The sequence below is a fragment of the Calidris pugnax genome, unplaced genomic scaffold (assembly GCF_001431845.1).
Source record: "Calidris pugnax isolate Ruff unplaced genomic scaffold, ASM143184v1 scaffold31, whole genome shotgun sequence".
In the NCBI taxonomy this organism is placed as follows: Eukaryota; Metazoa; Chordata; class Aves; order Charadriiformes; family Scolopacidae; genus Calidris; species Calidris pugnax.
In genome coordinates this window covers 1,501,273-1,519,566 of record NW_015090786.1, presented here as the reverse complement: position 1 = coordinate 1,519,566, position 18,294 = coordinate 1,501,273, and the positions used below count along the sequence as shown (strand labels likewise).

Below are 18,294 nucleotides of genomic sequence, written 5' to 3'. Positions count from 1 at the left end.
AGGAGGCGAGCCCTGGGGCGGTGGGTCAGTCCCTTCCCTTCGGGTGTCCCCAGGGATCCGCCGAAGCCGCCTCGCTGGCGCGATGGGGAGCTTCGTACGGAATCAGACAGGGCCTGTCGCGCTGCTGCTCGCTGCTCCATCCGCGTTGCGGGGAGGTGGGGGGACGGGACGGGGGGGGCGGGAGCGTTACTGTGAAATTTCCCCTCCCTAAATCTGCAAAGGAGTCAAAATCTAACTGAAGGCTCGTGAAGTTCGGCGTTTCTTTCGGGAAAAGTTAAAACGCGCGATGTTTCCCTCATCCTAATGGTCGTATTTAATTCCTCGTCCTTGCGCCTTTGTCTTGAGCAGCTCCACCCTTTGTATCACCTTTGTCTTATCGAGGCATCGGTTTCTCACTGAAGAGTAGCCTGTGGTGATGTGTCACCATTGTCAGGTGACTTTTCGGAGTGAGAAACAATAGTCTGAGATGGTTTTAAAACTGTTAGCGTTTTCCATAAAACCATAGAATTCCGTAGAGATCCTGCATGGCAGTCCTCAGCTGAGGCATTGCTGCCTTAACCTCACGGTGAGACGTTTCTGCAAATCTAGGCCTTATGCAAATAGTCACAATCGCGTAGATTATGCCTCTTTAGACAGTTGTCTTAAAAATGTCAGTGAAATTGTGAAAATCTTCATTTTCCATAGCAAAAATATCGTACTATGCTTGGATTAAATGAAATTACCTATGTTTAAACAGTTCATACACACAGCTTAGTGGTCTAACAAAACCTCATATTGGTTCACGCTCCTGTTCTCCGTGCTATTAATATACGTGAACTTTGGTTCCCCTAGTACAGATTGATATTTAATTAGAGAGATGATACTTAACTCCTTATTCTCCTGTACAAACTCTCTGAAATGATCCTAGAATTGGTAAATTTGTATGAGCTCAGCTTCCAGGCTGATACGCATATAAATAAGTAACTAGAACACTGATAATATCCTGTTAACAAAGTGCTCTCGGTGTTCATTTTGATTTAATTAACATTTTAAACACTACTTAATGGACTAGCTAGTTATGCTTTTATTACTAGCTGAATATAGCTAACATTAACATTTTTAATTATTGTCAAATGCTAAGCAACAGTATAAATTTTAATTTAGATATTTCAGTTAATATGTACTGGATTTTCAAGTGCATAAACACCCTTTCTGATAAGTGTCTGGGGTTTGTAGTGCATGAAGAATCCCTGTATACTTGCTCTTCGTTTTGAGTGTTTGTTTCTGTACAGAGAAATTCAGCTAATGATCTTTTAAAGAAAATTATTTATGTGAGCACCTAGTCTTAAGTCAGATTTTCTGTGGGTAACTAACTCCCATACCCCCATCCCCTCCTTTAAAATCCCCAAACAAATCAGGGGGATTTTCTCTGTGGTGGTTTGTTATTGTGTTTTTTTCCCTTCTCCTTCCCCCTGGTGGCTTTGAAGTGTTGATTTTTCTTTCCACTTATAAAACCATAACTAAACAGCACTTAGAGCCTCTATCACAGTTTCTGTAGGAGAAATCTGGCCTCTAAGGAGGAGATGTGAGGACCCCATTTGTGGCTCTGAAAGGGAAGCAAGCCGTGAGAGGGTGAGGTAGCAGCGGAACCAGATGACAGCAAGATTTGTGTTAGTGCACACTGTGCCACGGCCCGGGAGATCTGCTCCTCTTTTGTCTGGGAAGATGCTGCTGCAGGCCTTGTTTCAGCTGTGTAGCTTCTCTGCAAGGCTGCATGTTGTGCCACGCAGAGCTGCCCTGGGTACCTCACCTCGCCTCGTGCCTTTCTTTCTTCTGCATTTTTTGCCTGGTGTTACTGCTGGTTGTAGCTCTGCTCTACCGTGTGCTGATTCAGCAGTGTTTCGGCTTAACGTTTTTTAAGAGCAAAGATGAGCCTGTTGGAGACGGGGGGCGGGGGGAGGAAGGCCTTAAGAGCACTGTCACCTCCCCAAAAGTCTTCTGATCCTGACAACCTAGATTGGTCAGGCAGTGCCATTGTCATTCTGCTGGATCTTGCCTCTACCGCACTCTTCTCTGAAATAGCGGAGCTGCTGCTTCCCTCACTTTAATATTCTCTATCGGGGTAAAGATCTTGATTAAATTGGTTCCTTTAAACATATGAGTAGGGATGATGTAGCTAAAACTGGACTAGGCCCAGTGGGGGGGGGGCTTAGTGTTTTTGCGAATACTTAATCCAGTATATAATAATTTAGTCATTACCCCAGTAAGAAGATTATGCTTGATATTAAAAATTTATTCTGTGTGCATCAGGGGCAGTTGACTTTCAGTGGTTTTGTGGGGTTTTCTCTCTCCTTCCCTGTTCTGCAATATTCATCTTGTTATGTGTTCCTCCAGCAATTTCCGCTGCCCTAGTGTTTGACTGGTTTAGCAGGCATGAATTAACTTGTCTGCCCAGATGGCTGCTCCCAGAATAGGTGTGTGGGTCATCTTTTTGTATTTGGCCTCAGTGAACATTACTGAGCTGCTTATTTTTCTCAAAAACGTGCAGGGTTGTGGGTTGGTTGGGAGGTCCAAATGCTACAGGATGGCAATAGGTTTATGCAGTCGTGACTTAGTAACTTTCGTCCAAGCTTCCTTAAAAAAGCAAGCTCAAAACTAATTGCAGAGTAACTTCTTGTCTGCATCTCTGACTGAGCTGGGCTTCACCTGGGGAGTTAATATTAAGTTTTGATCTGTATAGTAGTATCTTACTGTTTGTACTGTAGTGTTATTTTTGTAGGAGGTGTGCTCTGAATTTAGGAAGTGACACAGACTGCCCCTGTCTCCTCTGCTGATCAGCTCAATTCATTGGGTCAGATTTTCTTTGTTCTTTTTGAAGTCTGTTACTTGTTAGAAATGTTTTTCCTAATAGTACAATAATATTATTTTATTGGAAAGAGGGAGTTGGACTGTAATGTGGTTTCTTGTAGAAGTGGCTAACTGTATAAACAGTATCAATGGGTCTCTTGTTCAGAGATGAGCGTGATCACAGCTTGTGAGGATGAGATGTTAAGGGGCAAAATGTTTTAAAAGCTGGTGTTGGAGCTCAGACACTTAAATGAGATGTATTGCCTCGTTTGGGGCACACTGTTTCCCAGTGAGAGGAAGACAGTCATCTTTATTTCAGCCACTGCCAGCCTCCCCTGTCTCTAGAAACATGCATTCCTCTGTGTTCCCCTTGACTCACTCAAGAGGAAGCTGCTTGACTTACTTAGGTATTTAACAAACAATTTGACACTGGTGACTTTTATAGCAGATAGTTCTTTCATCATATTTTCTGCAGCAAATGAGCTTAAGCTTATGTTCTACTCAGCCAAATTCAACACTTTATTCAAGTAAAAATATTAACGCAGATAGAATTGGTTCAAGAGAGTAGGGTTTTTTTGAACAAAGACTAGAAATATTCTTCACTAGAAAGGTTATTTGTGTGTGTAGAGGAAATAGTGTAATACATTAGTGCTATAAAATCTTGATGCATCCTAAGCCAGTATTTGCCATACATTTCCTGCTGACTAAGCATAGATGCCCCATATGTAGTTGCTTGTGGTCTAGAACAGCCTTTGAGGATCATCTGGTCCAACTTTTCATGGGAAGGAAGCCTAGATGGGATGATCTGCCACCCGGTCCAGACGCATCCTGAAAAATTCCAGTGATGGGGACTCTACCATGTCCTTGGGGAGGCTGTTCCAGTGACTGATTGTTCTTACTGTAAAATTTTTTATTATATAAAGATTAAACTGCTCTCAGAATCAACACCTCCGTACTCTTTGTGCTGTAGTGATACTGAATGGAGGTGGAGGTAAAAATATAATGTCTTTTACATACTGAAATAGTTATAATGAGAATCTACCTAGTTTTGCTTTTTTTAGCAAGACAAATTTAATGGTGAACTTTGCTAATTTAAAAACGATTCTGTAGCATTGTGGAGTGAAATTTTTTGGCTCATCCATCCTTGGAAAGGAGCACAATGACAAAAAAAGAATACAAGGAAATTATTTAAAAGACCTTGGTTTTGCATCCAGTGTGTTGGTGGGGTTGAACCTGAAAGAACAGATAATCTGACCCTTTTCCTGAGGTGGCAGCCTGTCTGCTCTTCCCTGCCAGCCCCGGGGCCTTCCCTGTAGGGTCAGGGTGCTGGTGTCCCTGTTTGTCCTATGACTGAGCTCCCTCTGACACACGGCGGTTGTACCAGGTGATGGATGTGCACTGCTCATGTGCCCGTGTTCCTGTGTGACTGGTGGGGTGTTTTTGACACGGTGATTAACACCTGTGGCTTTTGTCACTTGTCGGCTCTGTCCCTGCGTATTCACTGGGGAAGAAGCTGGCTTTTACCACTCTTCAGTGTTTTTGGCAGAGGTTGCCCAGTGTCTTGTAGCTCAGATAAGGCAGTGCTCGCCCTAACTTTATTTTACCTGAAATATACGTGGCCTACAAAACTCGGCTGTTACTGCTCTCTGGGATATTGTCTTCCAGGCAAAACAATTTATTTGTAAATAGGAAAAAACCCAACCCTCAAACATTTTGATTGTACCTTTCCTCTTTTGGCTTATGTTTACTTGTGGAATCTTGCCCTTTTTTTCCTCCCTGAGTTGTGACTCAGCAAGTGGCAGAATATCGAAACAGGATGAAGTTAGCTCCTGGTAGTTTTCTGTTTAGTGTGGAGGGGCTGGTTTTGTGGTTTCTTTTTTTTTTTTTTTTTAATCCCCTCCCCAGTGAAATAGCACTTTCTTCTCCTGTTCCTTCTTCCTACAATTGTCTGTTTTTAAGAGTTGAATACAGGTAACTTTTTTGTCCTATTTTTTTCCCTCGTGGTATTACAACTGTTCAGTGTTCCTTTTCACTTCTGCCATTGATAATTGGTAGTGATGATAATGCATAGTGTGTGTTTGCTTTGTTCTTGGGGTTGGTAAATTTTTATATTGCATAAGTTAATTTTGTCAGCTGACAGAATTATGTGATACATGAGTAGTTGCTAAATAAGCAATAATTTGCAAGCTAAGCTTTAGGTTATCTTACCTATTGTTTGTGCTCCAGTGAGGGTTGTGGCCATACTCTGCCAGATCCTGAAATTGTACCTGGATCCCCTTGGCACATTTTTTTTCTGTGGGGTATTTGTTTAATCTCTGCAGCTGTGGAAGGGGGGATGTAGTTGTTAGCTAAAAGGAATCCTTGCATCTCATTTAGTGAAATGAAATAGAATTCAAGAGAACAAATAAGCCTGAATCCTTTATTTCCTCTGAAGGGATAAATGATTACTTTTGACATAGCACTAATTTCACTCTGTGGTGGTGCGTTGGGGAGCGCTGCCAAGATTGTCAGGGGGCTCTGTAAGGTGTTGCAGGGACTTAGTCTGCACTGGTGATGAGATGCATAGAGTCATAGAATTGCCCAGGCCGGAAGGGACCTCCAAAGGTCATCTAGTCCGACCTCCCCGCAGTCAGCAGGGACACCCCCAACTAGACCAGGTTGCCCAGGGCCTCGTCGAGCCTCACCTTGAGTATCTCCAGGGAAGGGGCCTCAACCACCTCCCTGGGCAACCTGTTCCAGCTCCACCACCCTCACAGTGAAGAACCCTCTCCTCATCTCCAATCTAAAGCTGCTCCCCTCCAGCTTGAAGCCATTGTCCCTCGTCCTGTCACTGCAGGCCTTTCTAAACAGGTTCTCCCCAGCCTTCCTGTAGGCCCCTTCAGGTACTGGCCTCTCTGGACCTGCTGGCAACGCTTCTTTTGATGCAGCCCAGGATGGGATTGGCCTTCTGGGCTGCAAGTGCCCACTGCCTGCTCATGTCCAGCTTCTCCTCCACCAGCACCCCCAAGTCCCTTTCCTCAGGGCTGCTTTCCAATCCCTCACCCCCTAGTTTGTATTGGTGGCGAGGATTGTTCCGGCCCAGGTGCAGAACCTTGCATTTGCTCTTGTTGAACCTCATGAGGTTCACCTGGGCCCACCTCTCCAGCCTCTCCAGGTCCTTTTAGGATGAGTCATTTTCCGTCGTAACTTCTGATGATCTACACAGCCTGATTCAGTATTGAAATCTAGTAATGCAAAACTTCTTAAAGAATTTGTTTGATGTTTTGTCTCCCTGTCAGATACCCTGCTTGTGTGGAAGTGCCCCGTGCCTGCTCTGCCGGTGCTGCCCCAGTGGAAACAACTCCACCATAACTCGGCTGATCTACGCCTTCTTCTTACTACTTGGTGTGAGCGTTGCCTGTGTGATGTTAATACCAGGCATGGAAGAGCAGCTGAAGAAGGTCAGGTTACTTCATTGCTAACGTGTTTGGTAGAAGAAATGTCACAGAGAATTGTAAACAACGTCTTGAAAGCATGAGTTTTATTTGGAAATACATAATTTTGCTGTCACCTCTGCTTCACAGTCACCATTAACTTGATGGTATATCAAATAAGCAAAGAACTTGTGGGATAATCACTGCATAGATGAAAAACACTATTTAGAAATAGTCACACCTCTTCTTTAATAGCTCGGAGCAGAAAAAATAAAATCTTGTATCAAACAAGAAAATACAATTTATGTATGTTGAGCTTTAAATTATAAACTACTGAGATGTTTATTTGTGGCATTTGATTAACTTTGGTTGCTGTTAATAAAAGAATGAAAAATAACCACAATCTAAGATACCTTTTACTTTCACTGTACTGTACTAGTTAAAATTCTGTTTTAAAATCTGAAAATGTGTAACAAAAGTATTTTTCCCAAATGATAGTAGCATATTTTTCACTAAGGATAACAGGAAGTGCTTATAGGATATTACAGTTTATTAGTTATATGAAGATTACGATACTGTATGTAAAAATTACATACACTGTAATTTGAATACACTGCAATAATTTGAGTTATAGGAGAGCTTATATGGTCACTGAACTTGAGTTGCATGTGCTCTGGTTCTGTTAGTCCTTTTTTTTTTTTTTTTTTTCTGTCTTAAATTTTTTTTTTTTCTATTAGGCAGTAACATCTGTTAGGCATGCTTTTGATTTTCTTCCCCCTAAATGATTCATCTGTAGATCTTTAATTCAGTGTGGTGTAGTAACCTCATTAGAGCTTCAGTGGGAGCCACGTTAGTCACCTACAGAAGGAAATTACAGCCCTCTGGAGTATGATTTGCCTTCAAAGTGGTGTTACTTGTGTCCTGGTACTGAGCGGAAAGGAGACTCTCAGCTGTTTCCTATGGAAGTTACAGATACTTCTCATTGATTGGGATGTTACTTTTTGGGGGGAGGCTGTTTCTGTTTTAAAGAGATATAAACAGGCAGCTGTTAGACTGTAACAGCCCTTCAGTATCATATTTTCTAGCAGTGTTAGTGGTTGCATGATGTTACAATATCGATGAGTTGTATATTAATAAATTGCTATTGCATGTTTACTCACAGAAGGCCTCTCACAGATCACTGAAGTATCTTGTATTTATCACAGATTCCTGGATTTTGTGACGGAGGGATGGGAACAAGTATTCCTGGTGTGCACGGACGCGTGAATTGCGACGTACTGGTTGGTTACAAAGCCGTGTATCGCGTGTGCTTTGGCATGGCCATGTTCTTCCTTCTCTTCTCCTTACTGATGATCAAAGTGAAAAGCAGCAACGACCCCAGAGCAGCAGTGCACAATGGGTAAGAGAGAGAAATGAGAACTGCAGTGGGTGAGGGGGGTGTGTGAGATACAGCTGCTGTCAAAATAAAGCCTGTGGCTGAGTATGCTGGTTCCACCAAACAAAGAATTTGAAATTTACTGTTCAGCAAAGAATTGTTAGTAGCTAGAGGAATGTTGTTGCAATAGAGGCCATTCAAAGATATTGGAGTTCTTAGACATGGCAGATTATTTTTTATAAGAGGAAAAGATACACATGGCTGTCACTTTTCAGAGCCTGAATTACGGCAGTGGATAATCTGTCTAGAGGTTCCCAAGATTAGAGATCCTGGTTTTGTCCAAAGATGACAAAATTCAGAGATAAATAATGGTACTAAGTTTCATTCCACTGAAATGTTTTCATCAAATAGAAAGATTAAAAAGCCTCATCTGTCCTTTTGGAATTACTTTCCTCCTGACTTTGATGTTTGTAAGCGCTTGCTCTTTGCTGAACAGTTTTATTTTAAAGATAACAGTTATATATATAAGTAGACATAGATACATAACATCTCTTCCCCCTCTGCTGGCTCTTCAGTCTTCTCCTCTGCATAAAGAAGAGTGAGTTATCTATTTAGTTTCTGAGTTTTGCAATAAACTTCTTCTGTATTTTATTATAGTTAGGATTATCAGATGGAAGATAGTAGTGGAATTTCAGTTTGTGCGTTAACACGAGCAGTAGTTTTCATCCAGGCTCAGCCTATGTGCAATGTATTTTCTTGAACCAGGGAGATGCAAATTTTTATACAAGGGCATGGTGCTAAAGAGCATAAACCCATCTGTGCTGCCTGCTCGTCTTAGTGGTCACAGTGATTGCTTAGACCACTTTTTCAAGGTGGTTATGTTTAATGAACGCTAGTAAAAGCTAAGCCATAAAAATGAAGTAATTTTTATTTTATATTCAGTATAAGATGATTAAACATTTCTAGCATAAAATGAGGAAAAACCTCAAATATTTCTGTAGGGCAAAAGAAAATAGTTAAGACTGAGCAGAATATTGCTTTATTTTGTTTGTTTCTGTCTAAAGAAGATGGGGCTGGGTACAGTATTAAGATGCACTAGCAGCAGTAACTCAGTTCAGCCTTTCCCCTTGCCCTGCTTTGTTCAGGAGAGCATACTTGTTACAAGCAAGAAGAAAATGGTTCAGGTGTATTCTGTGTCAACACTTTGCATTTTTCAGAATAAAAAGCACCTTTGACATGATGTGGTATCTCTACTTAAAACTGCTTAAATGTCTGGGATTTTCTTCATACCTTCATGTGGAGTTGTGTTCTCCAAATCTTGGGACTATTTATGCAACCCATAGTAGTTTACTCTTCTTAGACAATCTAGTGTCAACACTAGGATGAAAGGAAAAATGACACTCGTTACTGGTAAAATATTTAATAAGGATACTTCCAACATTTCAGTAATAACTAGTTGCTTCAATAGTATGCATTATAAGTAGCTTTTGATTTTTGAAATTGTAGTCTTCAGTAATACTTTGCAATGTAATATTTCTGTCAGTGACTTGAAATACTCAGAATATTAGGTTTTCCCATGTATGTGTACCAACTTTTTTGTACTTTTGTACAAACTTGAATCTGTTCTTATTTCTACAATGGAGAATGACATTGATTAAAAAAAAAAAAAATCCACATGTGGATTCAAAAACTAGTTTTAGTGAGGATTTTATTACACCATAAGTGTTTTAAGTTAATTGAGCTTTAAACAGGGTTTAGTCACTTCTCTGTATCCGAGTGGATTCTGCACCTCTGTCATCTTACATAGTTCCTCTCCATACAACTAGAATTTATTCCTCTGATCACCATCACCCAATTGTAACAGCCAGAAGGAGAGATTAAACTTACTCAAAGTACAGGAAAAAAAGGGAAAGGACAGAAAACTTGAAAACCCTGCAAGTGTTTGACGCTGCGGGGTTGTGGTACGTGTGTTTGTGCTATATTCAATTTTGGAGTACATGTAGATGATACCGTGCCTGTATTTGGAGCTGGCTGTCAGTCTGAGTGGAAAAAAGTCTTCACCTTCCTGTAGTTTTGTTGGCATAACTTTTTGATTTGAAGTTCCCTATGCAGACTATATTTGTACGCAGACTCTATTTGTACACAGCCTATATTTGGGGTGAGTTTGGAGAATCTTCAGTGGAAGATATTTCCTTGTCTGCTTTCTAGGAAGCATCTGATCTGTTATGTTTGTCTGCAAGTGCATATCTTTTACTGGGGGAAAAAAAATCCAATTTTGCTGCGCTGGAACAGGGACTTAGAATTTGATTGTGTCTGTTCTGTGAAGGATAAATCCTTTGCTTTTTTTGTAGGGTTGAATCTGTATCAGATATAGGCCTAAAGAGTCTGAAGTGGGAAGAACCCAGGCTTTTGTACATCTGTCCTGTAGGAAATTGATCGAGACTGGTAGCAAACTCTAGCATAATGCTTTCTGTCATTGGAGGTACCAGTCAGATCTTCTACCTTTTTTGGTTTTGATATTAAGAACAGATAGGGATATTTTTTTAAACCATTTTTCTTGTATGCAGACAGTTCAATAATCTCACTGATCTAGTTAAAAACCTTAAAAAACCCCTAAATCCCTCACGATTATATTCCACCATAGTTTCATTTGTGATACATCAATGAGATATCTCTGGGAAATGCATTAAACTGTGTGTCAGTCTGCCGCAGTTCAAGCATAGCTTTGTGGAGAATAAAAATCTTGGGCAGATAAAATAAGATTTTTATCCTACTTTAAAAGAAGCAAGTTAAGAATGAGTGAATTAAAACCCAACTCTTAAGGATGTACATTTTGTGTATTTCAAGGTTTTGTGAGTTAGATGAGACTTCAGCAGTTACCTGACTTTTTTTTCTTAATTTCTCTTTAGATTTTGGTTCTTTAAATTTGCAACAGCGCTTGCAATTAGTGTTGGAGCTTTCTTCATACCAGAGGGACCGTTTACAACTGGTAAGGGAATATTATCTTACACTGTATCGTGGTGCAATCATAACTGGTTTTAGAATAAAGCCAAATACATGCCGATGTCTTTTATTTTTATTATAGCTGTATAGCAATAGCACTTTTCTGTGTTTAGGAACAGTTAGTCATGGTTGTAAATTAACTATGTTTCTGACCTGGGTTTGTTTTCTTTTTCTTTTAGTGTGGTTTTATGTAGGTATGGCTGGAGCATTCTGCTTTATTCTTATTCAGCTGGTCCTGCTTATTGACTTTGCCCACTCTTGGAATGAATCTTGGGTTGAAAAAATGGAGGAAGGAAACTCAAGATGCTGGTATGCAGGTAAAAGACTGTACCACAAACAGGTTTTAAATTTCATTATACATTATGTTAAATATGTTAATCAGCGAGTACTGCATTTCACCAGAGCGCGGAAGGGCTGCTTTGTGTGTGAATATAATTTTCTCAGATCAGTTGTTTTCCTGTCCTTTTGATGCAAGTTAAATAAGGGAGGGGGGCAGCAGCCTCTGAGTAATAAGATCTAATCTCTGGGTATCGAGTGGCAACTGTAGCCTCTGAGTAATAAGATCTAATCTCTGGGAGCAGGGTATCGAGTGGCAACTGCAGGTTTTTAGTTGTTTTTCTTTTTAGCCACAGGCTTTGTTATACCTTAGGGCTGATTAAAAATGAAGTAGCCTGCTTCTGCTGCGTGTTGGGGATAGATGTCTCAAATAATTGTTGATCGTTCTTTGAAGGTATATGCTGAGATGGTGAAGGAGAATACAAGTCAAATCACTGGAGAAACAACACGTTAGTTTTAATAAAGTGTATCAGATGTGATAATTTCAGGTGTGTTTCAAGAGACAGCATAGCCTGCTTCGTGAAATGGCCACTTCACTCTTTAATGCTTTTAGTAAGATGGAATTTAGACATAAGATTGTGGTTTTCTTTCTATTGGAGAAGTAATCCTTCAGTTTCTTTTTTTAGCTTTTAGCCAAAGTGTATGTAGTATTGTATTCTGTCACCCTTGCTCTTCTTGGTTGCTGTTCAGCACTGAAGAATCAAATATGGCTTCAGGCTTCCCTTTTATTGTGTTCTTTTTTTTAACAGAGTATTGAGAGGAACTTATTTCCTTTACATTTCAGTGCCCAGAGCTGCTCTCTAATTCTGTCATTGTATACAGTATCCAAAACCTGATAATCATTATTAATGAGTTTAACTCTGTCTCTTTTCACAGCTCTGCTGTCCGCTACAGCTGTCAACTATCTGCTCTCTCTAGTGGCTATTGTCTTGTTTTATGTTTATTACACCCACCCAGAAGGTTGTTCTGAAAACAAGACATTCATCAGTGTTAACATGCTGCTGTGTATTGGTGCTTCTGTAATGTCAATTCTGCCGAGGATCCAGGTATAGTTTTAATTCTGTTATCTTTTGGCTTTTTCCCCTGTATTATCAGTCCCAGAAACCTGTAATATAATCATGCCTGAGATCTTTTAATTGCCTAACTTCTCTATTTCATGACAACTTCTACAGGAATCTCAGCCAAGGTCTGGTTTGCTGCAGTCTTCTGTGATCACAGTTTATACAATGTATTTGACTTGGTCAGCTATGACCAATGAACCAGGTAAGTGTAACAGTAATATATGGCTTTTAGGGCAACCAGTTCAGCAGTAAATTCATAGAACACCAAGTTGGAAGGGACCTCAAGGATCATATGGTCAGACTTTTCCTGGCAAAAGCATGGTCTGGACAAGAAGGCCCAGCACCCTGTCCAGCTGATGGACCCCCCCAGTGATGGGGTATCCACCACTTCCTGCAGAGATTATTCCAATGGCTCATTGTCCTCATTGTGAACAATTTTCCTCGTGTCCAGTCAGAATCTCCCCACAAGTAACACGTACCCAATAGCCCTTGTCTTTTCCACGTGACTCCTTGTAAAAAGGCAGTCTCCATCTTTGTAGCCACCCTTTAAATACTGGCACATGGTGCTAAGATTTCTCCTAGCTGCCTTTTCTCAAGGCTGAACAAACCCAGTTCTTTCAGCCTTTTCTCATATGGCAGCTTCCCGAGCCTTTGATCATCTTTGTGGCCCTTCTGTGGACCCTCAGCAGCCTCTCCACATCCTTTTTGGTTAGCAGGGACTAAAACTGAACACAGCATTCCAGGTGTGGCCTGACAAGCGCTAAGTAGAGTGGGATAATGTCTGGGTAGTTGAAGTCACCCATAAGAACCAGGTTCTGTTGACCCAAAGCTTGCTGAAGTGACCCAAGTACTGCCTCGTTGATTTCATTTTGGTTTGGAGGTTGGTAGCTGATGCTTACTGTAAGATTATGGAGAAATAAGATGGTCTGCTCCTCCCAGCTGTTTCATCTGTGTTATCTGTGGATTAGGAACTGTTGATAATACGAAGCTGACCTCAGCATTCTTTTCCAGCTCTGAGATGACTCTGGTGCCCCATCTATGCAGTTTATGTTTGTCAAACTTGTTTTCCAGCAGTAGAATTTCTAAAGCTTAATATGCAGAGCATTTTTATTCTGTTGCATCTAATTGTATGAGATGGAACAGTAAAGCAGCTGATGCATATCTTTAAGTTTAAAATCCTTTTATCTCTGCAAAGTGATTTTTATGGCACATTCTGTCATTTTCCTGCTTTACAGAGACTATAGGCTAAAATTAGATTCAAAGCTTTTTTTTACTTGAAGACTGTCACGGTCACAAAGTTCCTTTCTATTACCGTGCGTTCAGTGGGGAAGTGTACTATTAAATATTTGTTCCCTTCTTGTTTTATGCAAATTCTATTGTAATTTCCCCCCCCAGACAGGCGCTGTAACCCAAGCTTGCTGAGCATCATTGGTTACAACAGCACCACCATTCCAACCCAAGGTCAGGTGGTTCAGTGGTGGGACGCGCAAGGAATTGTAGGGCTGGTTTTGTTTCTGCTCTGTGTTCTCTACTCAAGGTAAAAGATTCCTTTTAAAAACGCCAATTGGCTTGTATTACTCCCTCATTTTCGGATACTAAGCTGGATTAATTTGGGTGACTGTGCTGTGTCCTTCCCTGTCCCATGCAGCATCCGCACGTCCAACAACAGCCAGGTGAACAAGCTGATGCTGACCAGCGACGAGTCCACGCTGATCGAGGATGGGATGCCCAGGAGCGACGGCTCCCTCGATGATGGGGATGACGTTCCCCGGGCCGTCGATAACGAGAGGGATGGTGTTACTTACAGCTACTCCTTCTTCCATTTCATGCTTTTCCTGGCCTCACTCTATATCATGATGACACTTACCAACTGGTACAGGTATTTCTGTTTGATAATACGTTGCGCTGATAACGAGCGTACAAGGTGCCGTCTTTTTACTGAATTTACTGAATTTTATTGAATTTTTTAGAGTTGGAAGGGACCATAGAGATCATCTAGTCCAACTCCCCTGCTGAAGCAGGATTGCCTAGAGCTAGAGCATGTTACTCAGGAGCATCCAGGCGGGTCTTGAAAATCTCCAAAGAAGGGGACTCCACACCCTCCCTGGGCAGCTTGTTCCAGGGCTCTGCCACCCTCACCGTGAAGAAGTTTCTCCTCATATTTGAGTGGAACCTCTTCTGTTCCAACTTGTGCCCGTTGCCCCTCGTCCTCTCGGTGGGAACCACTGAAAAGAGTCTGGCTCCCTCCTCCTTCAACCCTCCCTTGAGATACTTGTAGGCATTGATAAGGTCTCCCCTCAGCCTTCTCTTCTCCAGACTAAAGAGTCCCAGCTCTCTCAGTCTCTCCTCATCAGGGAGATGCTCCAATCCTTGAATCATCTTTGTTGCCCTTCGCTGGACTCTTTCTAGTAGTTCCCTGTCCCTCTTGAACTGGGGAGCCCAGAACTGGACACAGTACTCCAGTTGTGGCCTCACCAGTGCAGAGCAGAGGGGGAGAATGACTTCCCTTGACCTGCTGGCTACACTCTTCCCTCTGCAACCCAGGATCCCATTGGCCTTCCTGGCTGCAAGAGCACACTGTTTACTCATTGTCATTTTGCTGTCCACCAGGACCCTTAGATCTTTCTCTTCAGAGCTTGTCTCCAGCGGGTCCACCCCTAACCTGTACTGGTACCTGACATTTTTCTTCCCCAGGTGCAGGACCCTACACTTTTCCCTGTTGAACCTCATGAGGTTCTCCCTTGCCCAGCCCTCCAGCCTGTCCAGGTCTCACTGGATGGCAGCACAGCCCTCCGGGGTGTCAGCCTTGCTGGACAAGGAGGTGTAAGTTGTGTGCTGTGAGGAATGTAGGTCTGACAGGGCTACTCGAGGGTAGTGCACACTGTTTGGTTTGATCTATATTAAATTCATTGTATTTGAAAATTGGAGTAGCCAACCTTGTTCACAAGTGCCTGTCATATTTTCTAGGCTAATTATTGTGATTTACTGGACTGTTGAAATAGGTGAACAGGATAGAGTCTAAAATTCTATAACAGCTAAAAATAAGGAAACACCAGGCCCATGTCTAGTACAGAGCGCTGGAAAAAGTGAAGTAGGACATCTTTATCAGTAGGTTGAGGGAGAGGTGATTCTTCCAGTCAGCTCAGCTCTGGTAACATCACACCTGGAGTGCTGGGTCCAGTCCTGGGCTCCCCAGTGCAATAGAGACTTGGACATACTGGAGAGAGTCCAGTGAAGGGACTGGAGCATCTGTTATATATAACATATATATATATATGTTATATATAACAGCTTGAGCAGATGTTCTTCAGAATTTGAAAATATAAATTACAGTCTCTGATAATTTGTTAAAGGAAAATTTGTATCAAAATAGCAACAACAGAAATGTGTCCCCTTCAGAAGTAACTCTTAGTAGGTAGAGAGTGGTGCTGTGGTTTTGATTTGCGGTCCTGCTTGGGTCAATATGACATCAAGATGACTAATTCTTGATGTCTTTTGGCAAGGTGAAATGCATTGTTTGTATCTCTAAATGCTGTCCAATTCCTGCCTTTCCACAGATTTGCTTGGAGATTCCTTATAATTATTTCTGCTTCTTGACAGCTTCTCTTACTAAATATTTTTTGGGGCTGCTGTTGCTTTCCACCTTGCTGTGACACCAACTTATGGATGGTGTTCTTGTATAGATTGGTGTGAACTGCCTGGAGGAAGAAGGGTAGAGGCTGAAGCTGAAGTGAAAATGATCTCCTGTGGAAATAGTGCTGAAGAGTGGCTTCCTACCTGAGCGTGTCGTACTGAAACAAAAATGGCAAATTTATCTTTTTTTTTTTTCTTTTCCTTCTTTCACAGTCCGGATTCTTCTTACGAGACCATGACCAGCAAGTGGCCGTCTGTCTGGGTGAAGATATCCTCCAGCTGGATTGGCATCGTGCTCTACGTGTGGACTCTGGTTGCTCCCCTGGTCCTTACAAACCGCGACTTCGACTGAGCCGCGCTGCTCTCCAGGGTGTTGTGCTCGTTCACCCCCTCTCTGAAACAAACAGTGTTCCCCGTAATAGTGCATTGTAAATAGGTGTGTGTGCGCGCGCGTGTGCGTGTGCTAGCTCTCCATGTAGTACTCCCGCTCTATTCTGCATGATTACCTTTGAATCATGTCTTTTTGTCAATTCACTTAACGACTTTTTCTAGCTGAGCTCGGTGACAATTGCTACACTGATGGTTTTCATAGGAGAACTCCTAGACTGAGCGCTTCGGGAGCATTAGATGTAAGAGCAAGACCTTTTGGAAGTAGGTTTTATTTCCCCCCCTCAATTGCATTAAATAATGGTAGGAAAAAAAGCGCAAGTGTTAATTAGGGTAACAAACCAGTGTTAGATCAGGCTTTGCAAGCAAAGGAGGGGCTGCCTTTGATGATGATCCTGTTGCCTTGATTCCAAAGTAAGTCTTGAGTGAGCGTTGTTAGAACTGTGCATGTTGGAGCTCACTGGACGTCCTGCACCACCAGCCTGACTCCCCTCGGTGCTGCTGGGTCCGGGGTGTCCCAGTGCAGGCAGGAGGACAGACACCCTGGGGAAAAACAGCCTGCTATCAATCAGATGCTCAGAAGCATGTTTTTAAGGCACCTGTTTACAATGTGCATCTTTATTGTGTATTATTATGATTATTTTTTTTTTTAAAGTAGTTTAAATGGGATAGCTGTGCTGTAATTTATTGCTGTTTCGTGTGCCACTTACTTTCTTGGCTAAGCTACAGTCACGGAGTTTGCAAGGAGCCGAGTGGTGAAAACTGTGTAAGCCCCTCAGAGGAATTCTTTGAGTTTTGTGGCTAAAAAATAATAATTGAGGAAAAGGAGCACTGACATTGCAGTGACTAAAGGAGGCTTGCATTAACTAAAGCTTCAGTAAAAGTGTTTCTTAAATATATTTGGGGCTCTAAATTTTTGAAATCTTTTAATGTATTAGGTATTTTGCTTGTTGTCCATTGCCAGAGGTGGACTTGAGCCTAGAAAGTCTGTATCTAGGCACGAGGTAAGACATGAATCTGTTTGGTTAAAAATACTGTATAGTTCCTGTGCAGTTATGAAATCTTAAATGCTTTTGTGCTCGCTGCTTTATAACTGCAGTACCTGAGCTGCATTAGTTATCTCTGTTCCTTGCTGCAGCCTGAGAGTAGAGCAGCCTGACTGGGAGTGCCCCTGGAGCCCTCAGCAGATGTCACACTCATTTGTTACTGTGGTGTTTAGACCGTGACTTCCTGTTGCTAATTATTCTCTGAGCTTTTATTTTAATTCTGCACCTAAACACTGACATTTAACTGCAGAAGTCTGACAGGTCAGTTAAACTCGAGATGGTAATGGAAAGAGGATTAGTAAAGGCTTGTAATAATTTTGAATATGTTGTTACCTTATTAATAAATAAATTTGGATGAAGATGTCTGGTGACTTTTGATGTCTTGTGCTCCTGACAAACATGGGTAGGGCTTAATATTGTCTTCTCATCTTCTGGGATGTTTTATAGCACCCATATGTGAGAGGTAGCAGCTGACAGTGCAGATTGTTCCTGGTGCTCCGGGAGATCCCACATGACCCCAGTGCACCCATATGTGAGAGGTAGCAGCTGACAGTGCAGATTGTTCCTGGTGCTTCGGGAGATCCCACGTGGCCCCTGCGTGGAGTTTGGGACAGTTCTTGTCTCGGGGCCCTTTGCAGCCTCTCTCTAAAACACAAACGTGGCTCCCACTGGTAAAGGGTGCTCCTGCTGTGGCTGCTGCTGCTGCACCACACTGTACCTGCCTGTGTTATGGTGGGTAGAACCCCTGGACAGCAGCTTCTCAGTTCTGTCTGTGGACTCAGCTCCTCGTGCAGGGGGCCAGGCTGCTCCTTTAACAAGAAAAAGGCAATTTTTAAACGCAGTGCCAGTCATGGGAGGTGTTTTCCCTTACTAAAATCTAGTTTTTCCCTTCACGGGAATGTTCTACCCAGTGGAGCCTCTTAAACCTCCCCGGGGATGCCTTTGAGGGCAGGGAGGGAAGAAAATTTTTATCTTCAGTTACAGTTTAACTTATTGTTTATATTGAATGAGAAGCTGAGGGTGAGATGATTCAGTTATGAGTGTGTCAACTGCACCTTCACCCTGTGTTGCAGTAAGGCCTCTGGCATTCAGTTATTTCATACAGCTGCAGTCAGTTCACTAGAATAAACAGAAGACTGGGGTAGAAGTTTTTAAAAAAAATGCTGGAAACCTACCTTTTGAGTAGGGATAGAGCTCTTCCAGAGGAACAAAAG

General features: G+C 42.1%; 1 protein-coding gene across 1 annotated transcript in view; it reads left to right on the top strand.

Annotated features, from left to right (window-relative positions):
• SERINC1 (serine incorporator 1) overlaps positions 1–17,445 on the top strand; it is a 17,664-nt gene extending 219 nt beyond the window's left edge. Inside the window, exons 2-10 of the mRNA XM_014966367.1 lie at positions 6,105–6,266; positions 7,445–7,638; positions 10,524–10,603; positions 10,797–10,934; positions 11,830–11,999; positions 12,126–12,216; positions 13,410–13,551; positions 13,663–13,893; positions 15,861–17,445. Coding sequence (XP_014821853.1) covers positions 6,105–6,266; positions 7,445–7,638; positions 10,524–10,603; positions 10,797–10,934; positions 11,830–11,999; positions 12,126–12,216; positions 13,410–13,551; positions 13,663–13,893; positions 15,861–15,999 — 1,347 coding nt within the window. The 3' untranslated portion in view covers positions 16,000–17,445. The remainder of the gene's footprint in view (positions 1–6,104; positions 6,267–7,444; positions 7,639–10,523; positions 10,604–10,796; positions 10,935–11,829; positions 12,000–12,125; positions 12,217–13,409; positions 13,552–13,662; positions 13,894–15,860) is intronic.
• Positions 17,446–18,294: the final 849 nt, after the last annotated feature.